At 23.8% G+C, this 15055-nt stretch overlaps 1 protein-coding gene across 3 annotated transcripts; it reads left to right on the plus strand.

Moving 5' to 3' along the window:
- The first annotated feature begins 279 nt into the window (after positions 1 to 279).
- Positions 280 to 14421, plus strand: LOC113560970 (FERM domain-containing protein 5). 3 transcript variants are annotated; one of them, XM_026967116.1, is made up of 13 exons: positions 280 to 605; positions 833 to 1000; positions 2880 to 2984; positions 3169 to 3211; positions 3274 to 3456; positions 3524 to 3735; positions 3810 to 3962; positions 4082 to 4096; positions 5148 to 5236; positions 6090 to 6304; positions 7670 to 7807; positions 7964 to 8014; positions 11668 to 14421. In XM_026967116.1, exons 2-13 carry the CDS (start codon positions 905 to 907, stop codon positions 11976 to 11978), a joined length of 1611 nt encoding a protein of 536 aa, XP_026822917.1. In that variant the 5' UTR covers positions 280 to 605; positions 833 to 904; the 3' UTR covers positions 11979 to 14421. The 3 variants fall into 3 exon arrangements, with proteins under 3 accessions (XP_026822917.1, XP_026822919.1, XP_026822918.1); XM_026967118.1 differs by lacking the exon at positions 7964 to 8014; XM_026967117.1 differs by lacking the exon at positions 4082 to 4096 and having other exon boundaries at positions 282 to 605.
- Positions 14422 to 15055: the final 634 nt, after the last annotated feature.

Consider the following 15055-nt stretch of genomic DNA (forward strand, 5'->3'; position numbering starts at 1 on the left):
ACTGCCAAAAAATTAAAATTAATGAGGTTGCGTGACAACTACAATCGAAGGAGACACATTCCCCACCATTAGCCGTTCGACAATAATTATATATATATACGACCGCGATCGTTCACGTGATCCCGTAATACATTTTTTATTGTTGTTGTTGTTATTATTATTATTGGTCCGGCAACAATGACGGACGTGCGTGTGTAAACAAACCGAATCGTTCGGTGGGAGGACTGCTGCTGAGATAAGGACGCGGCGTAATCTTTGAGCGCGACGAATCGGGTATTGCGTCGTCCCGTGTGTATTGTAATGTACTGTACACACTCCGCTGCCCGCCGCCCGAACTTCGTGCGCCGGCGACCTTCTTTGGCCAGCGCTGCGGACCGGGTGATAGTCAATAATTAGCGGTCGACCGACGAACGAAACCTTTCGCGCGCGCCGTTAATCGCCTGTAGTCCTGAGTCCATGCAATAGTATTATGCACCGTTTTTTTGTTTGTTTTGCCGTAGTTGTCAGTTTTCCACGACGACGCGTTCCCGACTTGTAAGCTGCTCGCACCAAACCCGAATAGGGTAGGGCGACCATCGATTATTCACAATAACGATAATACATAGGTAGGTGGTAGTAGGATCGTATTATGTGCGATATATGAATAATAACAATAGTGTGTAATGCCGCGTATGTACGTCGGCTTTAACCAAAAAGTACGGTTCGTCTAACTGACCACCTATACTGCCCGGCCGCATTTTCTACCGTTGTGATTTTCATACGACGATTTTTTTTTTGTTTATTATTATTATTTTTTTGTCGTCTGGTTTACTTTTACCGTTTTACCACACAGGATTTAAACGTTTCGACGGTGTCAGCTGCGCGAAATCCCTTTCGACAGTTGTGCTGCTCTCTAAATTATAACATGATGAAGTTTGGAAGCAAAAACTCCACCAATACACCAATCAAGTGCACCATCCGTCTGTTGGACGACTCTCAGTTGTTGGACAGCGAATTTCAGGTAGATATAAGCATGAATGGTAATTTATTCAAGAGAATTTATGTATCATTTATAATTATTTCACATTATAAGATATAAATAGTAATCTAGGTAGACTTCATTATATAAAATTAAATATTACTTGTTTAATGTTTTCTTCAATTTACTTTTAAACGAGTGTGTATGTACAATTGATATGATATATTATGAATAAATAAATTATTAACAGCCAATTAGTCATTATCAAAATAATTATGTTAAAACAGCAGTAAATATTTTAATGATCTTGAAACAAAGTTTATCACTTGTCTATATTAGTTTTCTGATTCCTGACTTTTTTGGCAATAAAACATGTTATTAAATCATAATGTTAATAAAAAAAAAAATTACAATTAGTTTAATATGATAGGTATGCATTTCGTTATTTATACGTATTTTTATTATCAAAACTAAAAATATATAATTATTAACATACCTAACTATTATTTTTATCATAATTATAAAATAGATTGATAAATAATGTTTTACATTGATGAGTTAATTTAGATATTTAATTATCATAATATTTAGGTACAAGCGTATATATTGTATTTATCAATATTTAATAATCTATATTAACAATAAGGTTTTTTTAATTTAACTTATCTTAAAAAAATTATAATTTATTATGTACTTACCTACTAATACTGTAATTTTTATAGCAATGCATTAATGTGTAATAGGATAATTATATTTAATATGTATTAATCGAAACATAAGTAATAACAAATAGAAAATAAATTTACAGAATGCTTAAATTAAGTTTTTTCTATCATATTTCAACACTACAAATATACATGTTTACGAGAAGATAATGAACACATGTATAGTTATACTTTTTAAATTTATATATCTTTTTATTAGTTACAAGGTTTCCATTAAGTATTTGCTTCATTATTACAATTGCAAATGTCTTATTACATATTTGATAAATCTTAGATAAACATATGTATATTTGTATACATGATGCAATACGTTTAGATTAAATTTTATATTTGTATCAAATTATTCTAAGAATATGTAATAGGTACACTTAGTACTAAACACTGATAAAATTTAAGAAGAGAAATTCAGATATCATTTTTCTAAATATTGATCCTTGGAAAGAGTGGTATCAAAAGGTATTTTTCATTTTAAAACCAAAAATCAAATTAAATATACATAAACACTTGTGAAAAAATGTTTTTACTATACAATTTTGGTTATTTATTAATTTACATATAAACAATTTATGCAGAACTTTTATTCGACAAATAATTTTTTTTATTCGTAATAACAAAAAAAAATAGAAAATTTCTAGTATCTACAAATAGCTCAGTATTTAAATATATTAAAAATTGTACTATGTAAATGATCATACAAATATTTGGTAAAAATTTCAATATCTACGGTAATTCATAATTATTATTCATTTTTGAGTAGATCACAAAAAAACAAAATCAATTTTATTGAAAACTGGATTTTTGTGTAAAATTTCTCATTTTTCTTTATTTTTTTCCTAAATATTTTTAAAAGTCCAAAGAATTTTAATTTTTAACTATTTAAAGAACAAACTAAATCTATCAGTACTATCCCAAAGTAAGAAAATCGAAGTATTATTTTGACTTTTTATTGTATAATATGCATAAAACGTGGTATACACAAAAAAAAAACATCATTGAAAAATTATTACATTTATTACTTAATTTCAGTTATACTATCATGATACATTGGTGTTGAACTTAACTATATTAAGAATTTCTGATCATGTATAAAATATACAGTTAGATATGTGTTTATTAATTTATATTTTAAAAAAAATGTTCTGTATATATTGTGATTCAATTAATAATAATGATGTATATTTATTTTTATTTTATAGATAAATGAAAAGGGCAGTAGTTTGATAAGTCGTATTTGTGAACAATTGGATTTAATTGAAAAAGATTATTTTGGTTTACGTTATGTTGATAGTAAACGTCAAAGGGTATTGAATTTTTTTTTTATAATTATAGTTACTATAGGTATCACTTAATGTTTTCATGATAAGTTCAATAATATTATGATATCATAAAATGGATTTAATTAATTAATTAATGATTTCATTAAGCGACATCTATTGTATTATTAATTAATTACATAAAAAAATAATTTATTTTGTATTTTTATAGCATTGGCTAGAACCCTCAAAATCAATTTTTAAACAAATCCGAGGTTTGTTAATTTATAGTCTTTATTATTAAATATAATTTATTAAAAATGTTAATTTATTTTAGATATGGAAGCAGACAATATATTATTTAGCTTCCGTGTTAAATTTTATCCACCAAATCCATTTCGTTTAAAAGAAGATATTACTCGTTACCAAATTTATCTTCAATTAAAAAGAGATTTATTACATGGTCGGCTTTATTGTAATACATCTGAAGCTGCTCTACTAGGAGCTTATATACTACAAGGTAATAAATTATAATATATTTATATAATTACTTTACAATATTGCAACTATTTAACCTTTATAAATAGCTGAACTTGGAGATTATAATCCAGAAGAACATATTGATAATTATGTAAATGAATTAAAAATACTACTAAAACAAACTTTACAATTAGAGGAGAAAATGATGGATATTCATAAAAATGAATTGAAAGGTAAAACTGCAGCTGAAATGGAAACTATTTTTTTGAAAAAAGCATGTGTCTTAGATACATATGGCGTTGATCCTCATGCTGTTAAGGTAAAAAATATAATGTAACCATAATAGCATAATAATTTACTTTGAAAAATTTATCACATTTATTTGATGTATAGGATCAAAGAGGCAATCAACTTTATCTAGGTATTAATCATACTGGAATACTTACATTCCAAGGAAGTAAAAAAATGAACCATTTCAGCTGGTCACAAGTTCAAAAAATTAACTTTGAGGGTAAAATGTTCATCATTCATATCATTCTCAATGAGGTATTCTTTATTTATAATAATCTAGCAAAATTAATTTATTTTGTATTTATTATAACCTTTTGTATTTTAGTTTATTTACTTTATTTGAGTAACTTTGTATGTAATTACATGCTTCTTAGGATCAAAGAATCAAGGTAGTTACTGTAATTAATTTTTTTTAGAATAATTAGTATTATCATTGATTATATAGTATATAATAATAATGTATGATGAAATTTCTATTTATCAAAATTATCTAATGAATATTTTAGTATTGTAGTATTACTTCAATAAAAATGTAATAACATGGTTGGGGCTCTATATTAGCTTTATACTTACCTAATGAAATTTTACAAAATATGAACTAATACATATATGATCATAATTAAAATTTTATACAAATTTAATTTCTTAACATTGGTTTACAAATTGCATAAATAATATACTATCTAGAAAAAATTTTAAAAACAGATTATTCTTGGATATGTGATTCTAAAATATTTTACTTGGGAAAATTATGGTTTTAAGAAAATTACTTCAAAAAGTTAGGTTACTTTTATAAGTATATTTGTTTCAAATAACTTTTTAATTATTTATTAATTTTAATAAATCTACTCATACATACACATATATATATTATATTTATAACATTTTTTCGTATGTTATTTTCATGTTTTGATTAGTATCAATTAATTTATTAAACTACTGGATTTTAACATTAATTTAAAAAAATATATTCATGTTTATAAATTAATATATAGATTATTCAGTTGAATAATGTAAAGTTCTTTACCAAAAGCTATGTTTATTTTTATTTATATTTTATTATCTAATCAATTAGATATTCACTGGACACTTTTATATAGTTTACTAATTATAGTTTGATTTTAGATAACATATTAAAATCATTATTTTAGTTTTATACATAAATATCACAATTTATAAAATTCATATAAATTTTAAGAGTAAAAAATGTTCATTTTAACTCCAAGAGTGAAATGTAATGAGTAGCCTTATAGATATTTCAAACAATTATAGATCTTTTCATGTACTAAAGAATAACCGTAGAATTTTTATTTTTACTCAAATTGTTGGATAGTTAAATTAACAAACTGAAAATGTTTAATATAAAATAAAAATTATTTTACAATAATTCAAAAAAAATAATTTATGTGTTGTATATATTTTGTATAAAAATATTTTCAGAAAAAGCAAACTATTGGTTTTAAATGTCCTAGAGGTTCTTCATGTCGTCATGTATGGAAATGTGCGGTTGAACAAATGTTATTTTTCACGTAAGTATATATTTTTTTTTTCTGATAAAGGTTGTTCATTGATTGCCATGCGGCCGCCGGCGTCCGTATAAAAATAATTAGGTATTGATAATCTTTAGATCTCCGGCTGCCGCACCATATCATTAGTAGGGGGCCATACGGCCGCAGGCTGCCGTAAATTAATTTAGATTTATATTATTAACTTTTATGTGGCGCTACAATAATGATCTAGAAAATGCGCTGTGGCGTAATGAGAACAATTGCAATTTTTTGATGTAATAAACATAAATTTTTTTCTAACTCAATAGTTTATATACTAGTACAAATTTTTTAATGACACTGAAAAATGTCCTTGACGTAACCATGATAAATATTCTTGTAACCACCAGCAGCTGCATGGTAGTCAACGTGTTAAGAAAGTATTTACTTAGTTGTACAGTTAATGTTGAATGTACTTCATCATTATAATGAATGTGCTAAATTTGGATTTTTATGATTAATTGTTGCATACAAAATCAATTTTGAGTAAAGACCAGTCTATCAGCCTATATTATTAAATATATTTTATTATGTATTTATTTTGCTATTGGACTAATATTTTCTAATAACCTTATTATTTGTTTTATAACCACCCCACAAGTTTGTTTTAAATTATTTTATAAATTGGTATACAGTTTTAAATTGCTAATAAAGCTCCTCTCCATAATTTTTCTCATTTAAATACTTTATCCTACTACATTTATACTGTATAAATACGATACTATGAATAAATTGTTAAAATAATAGTATATGAATGCAAATTTATTGTACTGTTTTAATCAATTAATATGCAAAATTAAACTAAAATAGTAATATGCATTTTATATTGTTATAGGTTTCCTTCGAGCTCTGATGTTCCTAATGTAGTTTCTGGTGGGGGATTTTTTTCATGGGGTACCAAATTTAAGTACAGTGGACGTGTTGAACGGGAAATATTAGAAGATGTGACAATTACCAGAGAATCTCCAACTGTAACACGTGTTGGTAGTCTTAGAAGAAAATCATCAAGTGAACCTCCTACGCCTTCTAATCTTGTCATAAACCAAGTTGGTAAGAATATTATTTTATTAAAAAAGAATATTACTAAACATATTATATGTAATATGTAATTAAGTTATTGCATAATATGAAATAGTTTAATATTGAAAATTACCCTTAAAATAAATTAAAAAACCACCATTAATTTTTCTTTATCCATTTTACTACCATGGGCATTCTCTTAAGTTATAGGGTATTCATAAGGTTTAAACTCCTACTATTGACCTATGTATAGGGGTACCATACGTCCGGATTTTGTCTGGACAATCCGGATTTTACAAAGTTAACCATTTAACATGGTTGAAAAAAACATGATATAAAAAGTTATGTTAAGTGACAGATTTTTGTGTACACTCAATATAAATGTATTATATGTAATTTCTATTTTTGTTCATATTTTTTCCCAGGACGTCACAGTAAGTGACTAGGTATCTAGTAAGTACCCATTATTATCGCAAAAAAAAATCAATATATGACACATTTTATAACATAAATTTAACCTAATAACTCTTGTGTAGACATTTTATTCATGTATCTAATTAAAATTGAATTAATGAAATAACAATTTTGTTAATCACTATCTTCAATTTTACCCCCCCTCCCTGAAACAGAACTGATGTCCGGATTTGTTCTATAAACATTATAGTAACCCTATCTATGTAATATTGTTCATGCATTTGTACTTGATAATTTTTAAATCTCAATATAAGGCTATTTAAATAAAAGTTCTACATTCATCCTATACCCCTTAAAAATCTTGAGCATACCCTTACTTATCTACCTGTACAATACAAAATCAAGCTTCATACTTCAACAACTATTGTCATATATTTTACAAAGAATAACATAATTAATAACTTAAATAATTGTTTTAATTATATTTATTAATTTATTGAATAACAAATATTAATGATTTACTCTTCTGATGATGAATTTAGATATTTAAATAAATGTTTTAGGCTATAGTTTCTACATTTATCATTTGATATACATTTTGAAGGATAGTATAAATATATTCCATGTTGCAATAATATACATTGCACATTATATAATACTATTGATTATAAATACTAGTATTTATAATCAATGATAATACTAAAGACAGATAGAATATAAATAACTAGGTATTAGACTCTTACCTTGATGCATTTCTTAGGTTTCTTTAGTTATTACTAATAACTTATTAGTATATCTTAATTTAAACCATTTAAATTCATCATGTAAACAATTTCAAACATTTTTTTTTTTTTTTGGTTAATAACTTATCATCTAGCAATAGACTTAATTTTTTAAGTTAATTAAGTTTTGATTTGTTTTATTCACATTTTATTAAATTAGACAAATTATCGTTTTTTTATTATTATTAATACTTTACAGCAGGATTTAATAGCCTTCCTCGTTCATTAACAAACACTAGTGAAGAATATAATGCTTCAATAGATTCATCGAATCAAATTGATAATTCTTCAGTTTTGGAGACTTTATTAGAAGACCAAGAGATCATGACATCTAAAAGTAAGATACATTATTTAATTTTTTAATAAACTAATATTTGTTGTTATTTATTAAGGAATAACTATTTTTTTTTTTTTTAAATATCTTTAGATATTATAAAAGAGTAATTTATAAATATATTAGAATTAAAAAATATTATTAATTATAATTTCTTAGTTGAACAAGAGGTCCATCATGAAGAAATCTTGAATGATCATTTACTGATTGGTAAGTGTCGGGTATTGGGTCGTATTTTGCTCATAATTGGTACAATTTCACCATTGTATTTTTACTCATTATAACCTTATAAATAAATGCACATTAACATTGATAGTATTCCTTTTGCAATATGTTAATTAAATATAAAGTAAAGATTAATCAATTAATGGTGTTTTTATCGTTTATCATAATTTTAATAATTTCTTATTTCACATCATGCATAGTTTACTACTTAATGTTAATATTTATAACTTTATATTATGTAATGTAACATGCATACTGTTTTTAAACTAATTGCCACACGTTTTATTTTGTTATGATCTCAACTTAAAATCTTTTTTTTTTGCAATCCTAATTTGATTCAAAAAAAATAAAAAGCTTTAATTCATTATTTATGATACTTTTAACATTCACAAATCATTGTTAATAATATTATTGAATTTTTTTTTTTTTAAACAAAATCTATAATTTAAATTGCAATAATGTTACTTTAGCTAAATTACTTAAATATAGCTAAAATAATAAAACAATAATAATAATATAGTGATGGCACATTTAAATTAAATACATCATGTTTGTTTTTACTCTGAATTATATTTATAGTTTAACTATATTTTTGGTGCTCTACTGTTCCAATATAAAACTAGTGCTTAATATTTTTATTATTTACAAAATGTATCTACTCCGAAGTCATTAATCATAACTGCTTGCTAATTTTTTATAGTATTAATTATTAACCATTATATATTTTTTCATCCTTTATAGTATTTTTACTCTTTAGTTTATAAATTATTTCAATTTTAAATTAATGATATTCGTAATTAAGGTTAAGATTTTTTACTTTAAATTTAAAATGTATATTTATCACATTTATAAAATTTTAAACGTGACTGAAATATATATTTATATGTAAATATGTATTAACATAAAAAATTTATACTTTGTCCATCAATATAATAATATTTTTTGAGTAGAGGTAATGTCATTTTAATTTTTCAATATACAGTACAGACTCAATTTTTTCCCATCAATTGGATACTACAAAATATATTTATAGATTCAAATTTTATCGTTCATATTATAAAATTCAAAATTATTTTACTTTCTACTAGTTTCTCTTTAATGTAGATAATCTTAAATTATTCAAATTTAAATTTATATTTAGTGTATATTCTTAATCATTGTTTAATTATCAGCATCCCCCTCCCTCAAACCATATTAGTATGAATAATAGTAACTTTCATTATAAAGTATATTGTAATTATAAATTAAGAATAATTTTATCATTTTTAAATAGTATAAAATTACAAAAAAGTTTTTCCAATTGTTCAGGAATAATATCAAATTGAAAATAGACTTTTTTTTTATCCCTGACCCTCATGCAAAATAATAAATTTGTACTTAGCAAAATAAATTTTGTGTTGTAAACTTTAATATTGATATGAATTGACTTATTATCAAATTTCAAGTTTAGAACATTATTTGTGTTTTTATTTTGGGCTTTTTACAATACTTCAAGCTTTATAATAGTTATAAGTATATAAATATTATAATTCAAAATATTCATATATACCAGAAAAAATTGAATATTATAACATATCCGGGCGATATCAGACCAGTGTCATAAAATATATGTACAATTATTTTTTATTATTTCATAAATTTATTGAATAATAGCTTATATACAAAATAATAGTGTAGCTTGTGAAATAATTTCTATGTAGCTTGTGTATTATTTATAATAATACATATGCTGTTTTATAGATTAAAAATGTACATTATTTTATTAAGTTATTTAACTTACCTATTAGTTATAAATTCTGTAGTATACATTTTTGTTCATCTTAAACCTTTATTTTATTTTAGTGCCTATATAACTAACTTATAAGTAATAAGTTAAAAATTAAATGTAAAATTAAAAATAGGAATACACAAGTTTTTAATTTCTTACATATTAAAAGTTATTAGAAAAAATATTATACATATGCCAAAAACAAATAAATGCAATATTGTTTTTAATCAGTGGCTTTCTCGGGTCATATGCCTGGGGTCCAGTCTTAAGCCTAAAAATTTATTGATATATATAATGAAAATAAATATTATTATGAAAACAAAATAAAACATATTAAACAATATGGTTGAAATATTTTATGCCAAAACCATTTAATAATTAGTTTTCATGTATAATTAAAAAAATTGTTCGTTTGTAAATCAGTCCTAACCCCCAAAAAGGGGAGGGGAAGATTTATTTTTCCTGGGGCTCTCGAAAAAGCTGAATACGGTCCTGCTTTTACTAATAATTTGTACAGAATTAACTAGGACACTCGAAGATTTATTCCTACTAAAATGTATAAACATTCTTTTTTCTTTTAATAATAATACATTGATACAATTTAAAAGAATATGATGAATCAAATTATTTTGAGACATTATGGTTTAAGATGAGATCCATTTAATTTTAATTAAATGTAGATTTCTCTTTATCCAGTCTTATGTGATTTTTAACACTTTGATCGCTGATTCGAAAATATTTTCTATTTTAGTTTTTTGATGTAATCATAATATAAAATTATAAACCAAAAAATATTTAAGTCTAACACTAGTTATGATATATAATGTATATCTAATGAATAAATATTCAATAGCCTCCATTTATAATGACATTTAACTATTTATGGAACCAGTAAAAATAAGTTATAGTAACAGATGGTTAACCAAAATGCTAAAAAAAATATTTGAAAATAATATTATTTGTTATATTTTTATGTTACAATTTCAAAGTTTCTCAATAAATAATTTTTTTATTTTGAAGCTCTTGTTCTATTTTTTTTTTTTTTTTGAGCCTTCTATAATTATGTTAGAAATTATAGTGACTATTCATTGGCTATGTTGTAATTTTTTCCCCCCCTTTTTTTTAAGCTAAAAAATAACATTCATGTTATCCTCAATTTATAATGAAATGCTTATGTTTGCTCATAACACACTGTTAATATTGCACATTTACTATGATTTAGTTCACAAACTTCACTTACGATAAAAATTATTACTACTTTTTTATTATATTACCTTCCATAAATGTAATACAGTCAAAGATAATTATTTATTTTAAATTACCATAATAACATCAATATAGCCATTATATAGACATCATCATAACTGCTACAAATTATTACATACAATATAGAAGTTTTAACAAGGCCTTCAATTAAATGGCATTAAACCTATTTCGTCATTGTAAGTAGTTACTACTTTAATGTAATTTTAAAATAAATTAGAACTGAATTCTATCATAACATATCACATTTATACATATTATACAAATTATATTGATGTATTATACAATTATAAACTTATAAACAAATAGTGTAGAAAGTAGATATATGTTCATAATAAAGCAAAAAAATTGGCTAAGAATGAGTATGATTCAAGAGTATTTTATTATTAATTTTATTAATTTGGCTGTTGTATATTAAAAGAAACATTGACAATTTATTATTAAATAAATTTGTATAAATTCTAGATTGAATCAAATTCTTACCATTTATATTGGTATTATTTTTATACAAATACAATATATTGTTATACTTGTTGCAGCTTAAAGCTCATTTAATAAAAACTTATATTTATCATTGTTAACTTATAAATGTATAATTTGTTTATAGATTTTACAACGGTTACAGACAGTTCACCATTAATCCAATCTATTTCGAATCAGATGTCTGGTCAAAAGCATTTAGAAACTACTGCAATTAGAAACAGTGGATCAAGCTTGTCATTCTTGCGACAGACTTTGCTGCCAGTAATATTTGCATTATTTATGATGGTTTTGATTGTAGTTATTGTTCTAGAATCTGATTTTGATATCATTGCTACCATAAGAAAAGCACCAGAAATTGCTGCTTTCAAAAAGAATTATTATGAACCTAGTAAAGACTTTTTATTGCGGCGTTTTATCAGGTCAAAGATATTTTAGTAAATGAATACTACTTGTTCAATCACTTTTTATAATAGCTTTACACTCTAGAGTAAGATGCATAAAAATTGATTTAAAATTAAGTTCAAGGTGATGGAGTTTATTAGGTACCAATTTGACATTGTTAATTAAAATTAAATGTCTATTACTGGGTTGCATAAACAATCACTAAGTAAACATTTAATGTATACATTTTAAACTATTGGTCCTTTTAATATGATTTAATGCCCCGATATTGGTTCATTAAATTTTGGTGAAATATTAAATTAATCAATTTTTATGCAACTCGTCATATGTGTGCTCAACATTTTAATGACTTCATTTTCAAGAATTTGATCAAATTATAGCATTTACAATTATTTTTCTTTTTTAAGAAATAGTTCACTTAGATATATGCATTTATCTAATCAAATCGTCCCAATGAAATTTGTGATTTTATAATGATTTTGAGCTTTTACAATTTTAATTATCTTAACATTTTGTGTTTTGATTATTACAGAGCTTTTGTTATTAATTTAAGTGTTTATGTGTTGTACTACTGCATAAGAGTTTTTCTATGCTAAAGGTGCCACTGAAGTTTACTACATGTACCGATAAATACGAATTTTTTTGTAAATAATACATTTTGGTGTTGGTACTATATGAAATATTGGTGCTTAAATCTTTATCAAGTTAGTAATATACAGTGTATTTATACTAAGAGACACTACTACATATTTCAACTAATTGGGTATTCAAAGAGTTTAAAGAGTATTATATTACAAATTTAAAAAAATTTAAGTATTTAACCCTTAAAGTATACATATGCAATACGACTTACATTAAAAAGCTTTACAGATATACAATATACTATTACAAACTGCATAAGTGTATATTTATTTTATATCTTATCTTTGTACATTATCGTGGATACCTTTAAAATTAACATGGTTAAACTATTACTATAAATAATGATTATTCATACATTTTGATTTACTCTAACTTAATCAATTTTGATGTTAGAGAGACTTCTTAGTATACATACATTTTATTAAAAAATAGTCTTAACATAATATGTTCATAAAAAAAATACTGTAACATTAAAAATAAGTTGTATTATACAAGTGCATACCATAGGGATAAAAATTTAAAATTTTTTCAAATGTGTATTTTTAATTTTTCAAGAACCCATTTCAGTCCAATGTCTTTTAGCTGAAATATATAGTAGCCTCTCTTAGTGTAAAAATACTGTATAGTTTGTAGTATGTTCCAGAAATACTTACCACCATACAATGTTTCCAAATTGAACAAACGCATTTTTCATATATTCTAAATATAATTTTTGGTTAGGTGTAAGATTGATATTTTTTGAATAATTTACTTAATACTAATCAGTGTTTCCTATTTATATATACCTCTAGTTCATCATGTATTTTAATTAATTAGGAAAAATAAGAATGCTTAACCTTATGACAACTTTATTTTTGTCTTACTATTTTCTTATGGTGTAGACTTGAATACTTTATTGTTGGCATTTTTAAAAATATGTTAGAAAGATATTTATTATTTAGCCAACATTTTTATATTTGATTTATTCATCTTTTTGTAGTGCAAGTTATTGAATGTGGTATAAAATACTAGTCTTTTTTAGGTAAGATGACTTTATTTCCTATAAGTAAAATGATTATATTTTTGTAGTTTTCATTTCACTCCCCGCCTAACTATTACAGTGGAAAATTTTTATAGGAATAATCTTTGATCCCAGATTAAAATATATACCTAATACCTGTAGGTAACATTTGTATTAATTAACTTAACATCTTGATAACATACATTCCTTTCAGCTCTAATGATTTCAATTATATTGATTTTGTTTTAATATTATTTTATAACTACATTTAATTTTAAAATATATCACTTACATTTTATTATATTTTTTTTTTAATAATATTAATGGATTAATGTAAAATATTAAAAATGCATTAATTCTTAATAATTATATTTCTAGTTTATATTATACTATTTTTCTTAGTACTTTTCTTTAATTAGGTATTTTGAAATATAATTCAGGTGTTGGGTTTAAATAGTAGTAGTTAAATTAAGGGTTTTTGCTCATACAATCTTAGAATTTTGGTGTTAAGGTTATGTATAATTTTAAATTATTATAATTCTTATATTTTCATTTCGATCCAAAATCTACATATCACCTGTCATTCAGTCCGGCCGATTTCATAAACTATTGACTATTATGTCTTGTTACCAAACATTCCAACTAAAAACGTGATCTCTTAAAACCAAAATCTAACAAAAAACTTAATGATGAACTTCAAAAAGTTGTGTTTGAATTTTTATTATTCATTGAATACAAATTATAACTAACACAATACATATATTATTATTATTATTATTATTATTATTGATATAAACCACTATTTTTCTACATTTTTGTACTTAAAATTCTTTTGATGGCTTTGTTATTTTTCATGATTTTATTTTTGTTTTACATAATATTATTGATGTGCAATTTTTATATTACGTATTTTCTAATTTCAAATTTTTAATTGATATATTATAGGTATGTATTAAATACCACAGTAGTTTGGCTTATAAATTCAATAATGTTATACACTATAATATTATATTCCTATTAAATAAAAACAATCTACTTAGTATAAGTTATATTCCTAGAATTACATAACATTCCAATATCAAATTATGTACAATATGTATCAATGGTTTGTGAGAGCTGAAGCTTTTATAATTTGTAAATAGGTTATTTATAAACTGAATACTATTATAAAAAATATTCTCTTACCCCTATTAATAACATACATTTTTACTTAGTTTTAAATTTTTTAATCTTGTGCAGAGCTGTACTTCCCAGTATAATTCTTTTTATAAATCACTATAAACGTTCATCTAAAAGTTCAACATGTGGTAATATAAATATCAATCTCTAATAAATTAAATGGGTGTATTAAATTACATCTTCTAAGATCTTCCACTCTCTTCAAACCATTTAATTGAAAACCGTGTTACTCTAGTCCTAAATACTTTAAAACTTATTGTGTTTATTTTCATTATTTTTATTAAGATTA

Source organism: Rhopalosiphum maidis, chromosome 4, assembly GCF_003676215.2.
Source record: "Rhopalosiphum maidis isolate BTI-1 chromosome 4, ASM367621v3, whole genome shotgun sequence".
Taxonomy (NCBI): domain Eukaryota; kingdom Metazoa; phylum Arthropoda; class Insecta; order Hemiptera; family Aphididae; genus Rhopalosiphum; species Rhopalosiphum maidis.

What these genes read in the sequence shown, in the direction of transcription:
- LOC113560970 (XM_026967116.1), top strand. Translation starts at nt 905, where the DNA reads ATGATGAAGTTTGGAAGCAAAAACTCCACCAATACACCAATCAAGTGC. An exon ending in GAACAAATGTTATTTTTCAC is followed by an intron (nt 5,237 to 6,089) that starts GTAAGTATATAT and finishes ATATTGTTATAG; the next exon opens with GTTTCCTTCGAGCTCTGATG. An exon ending in GAATGATCATTTACTGATTG is followed by an intron (nt 8,015 to 11,667) that starts GTAAGTGTCGGG and finishes ATTTGTTTATAG; the next exon opens with ATTTTACAACGGTTACAGAC.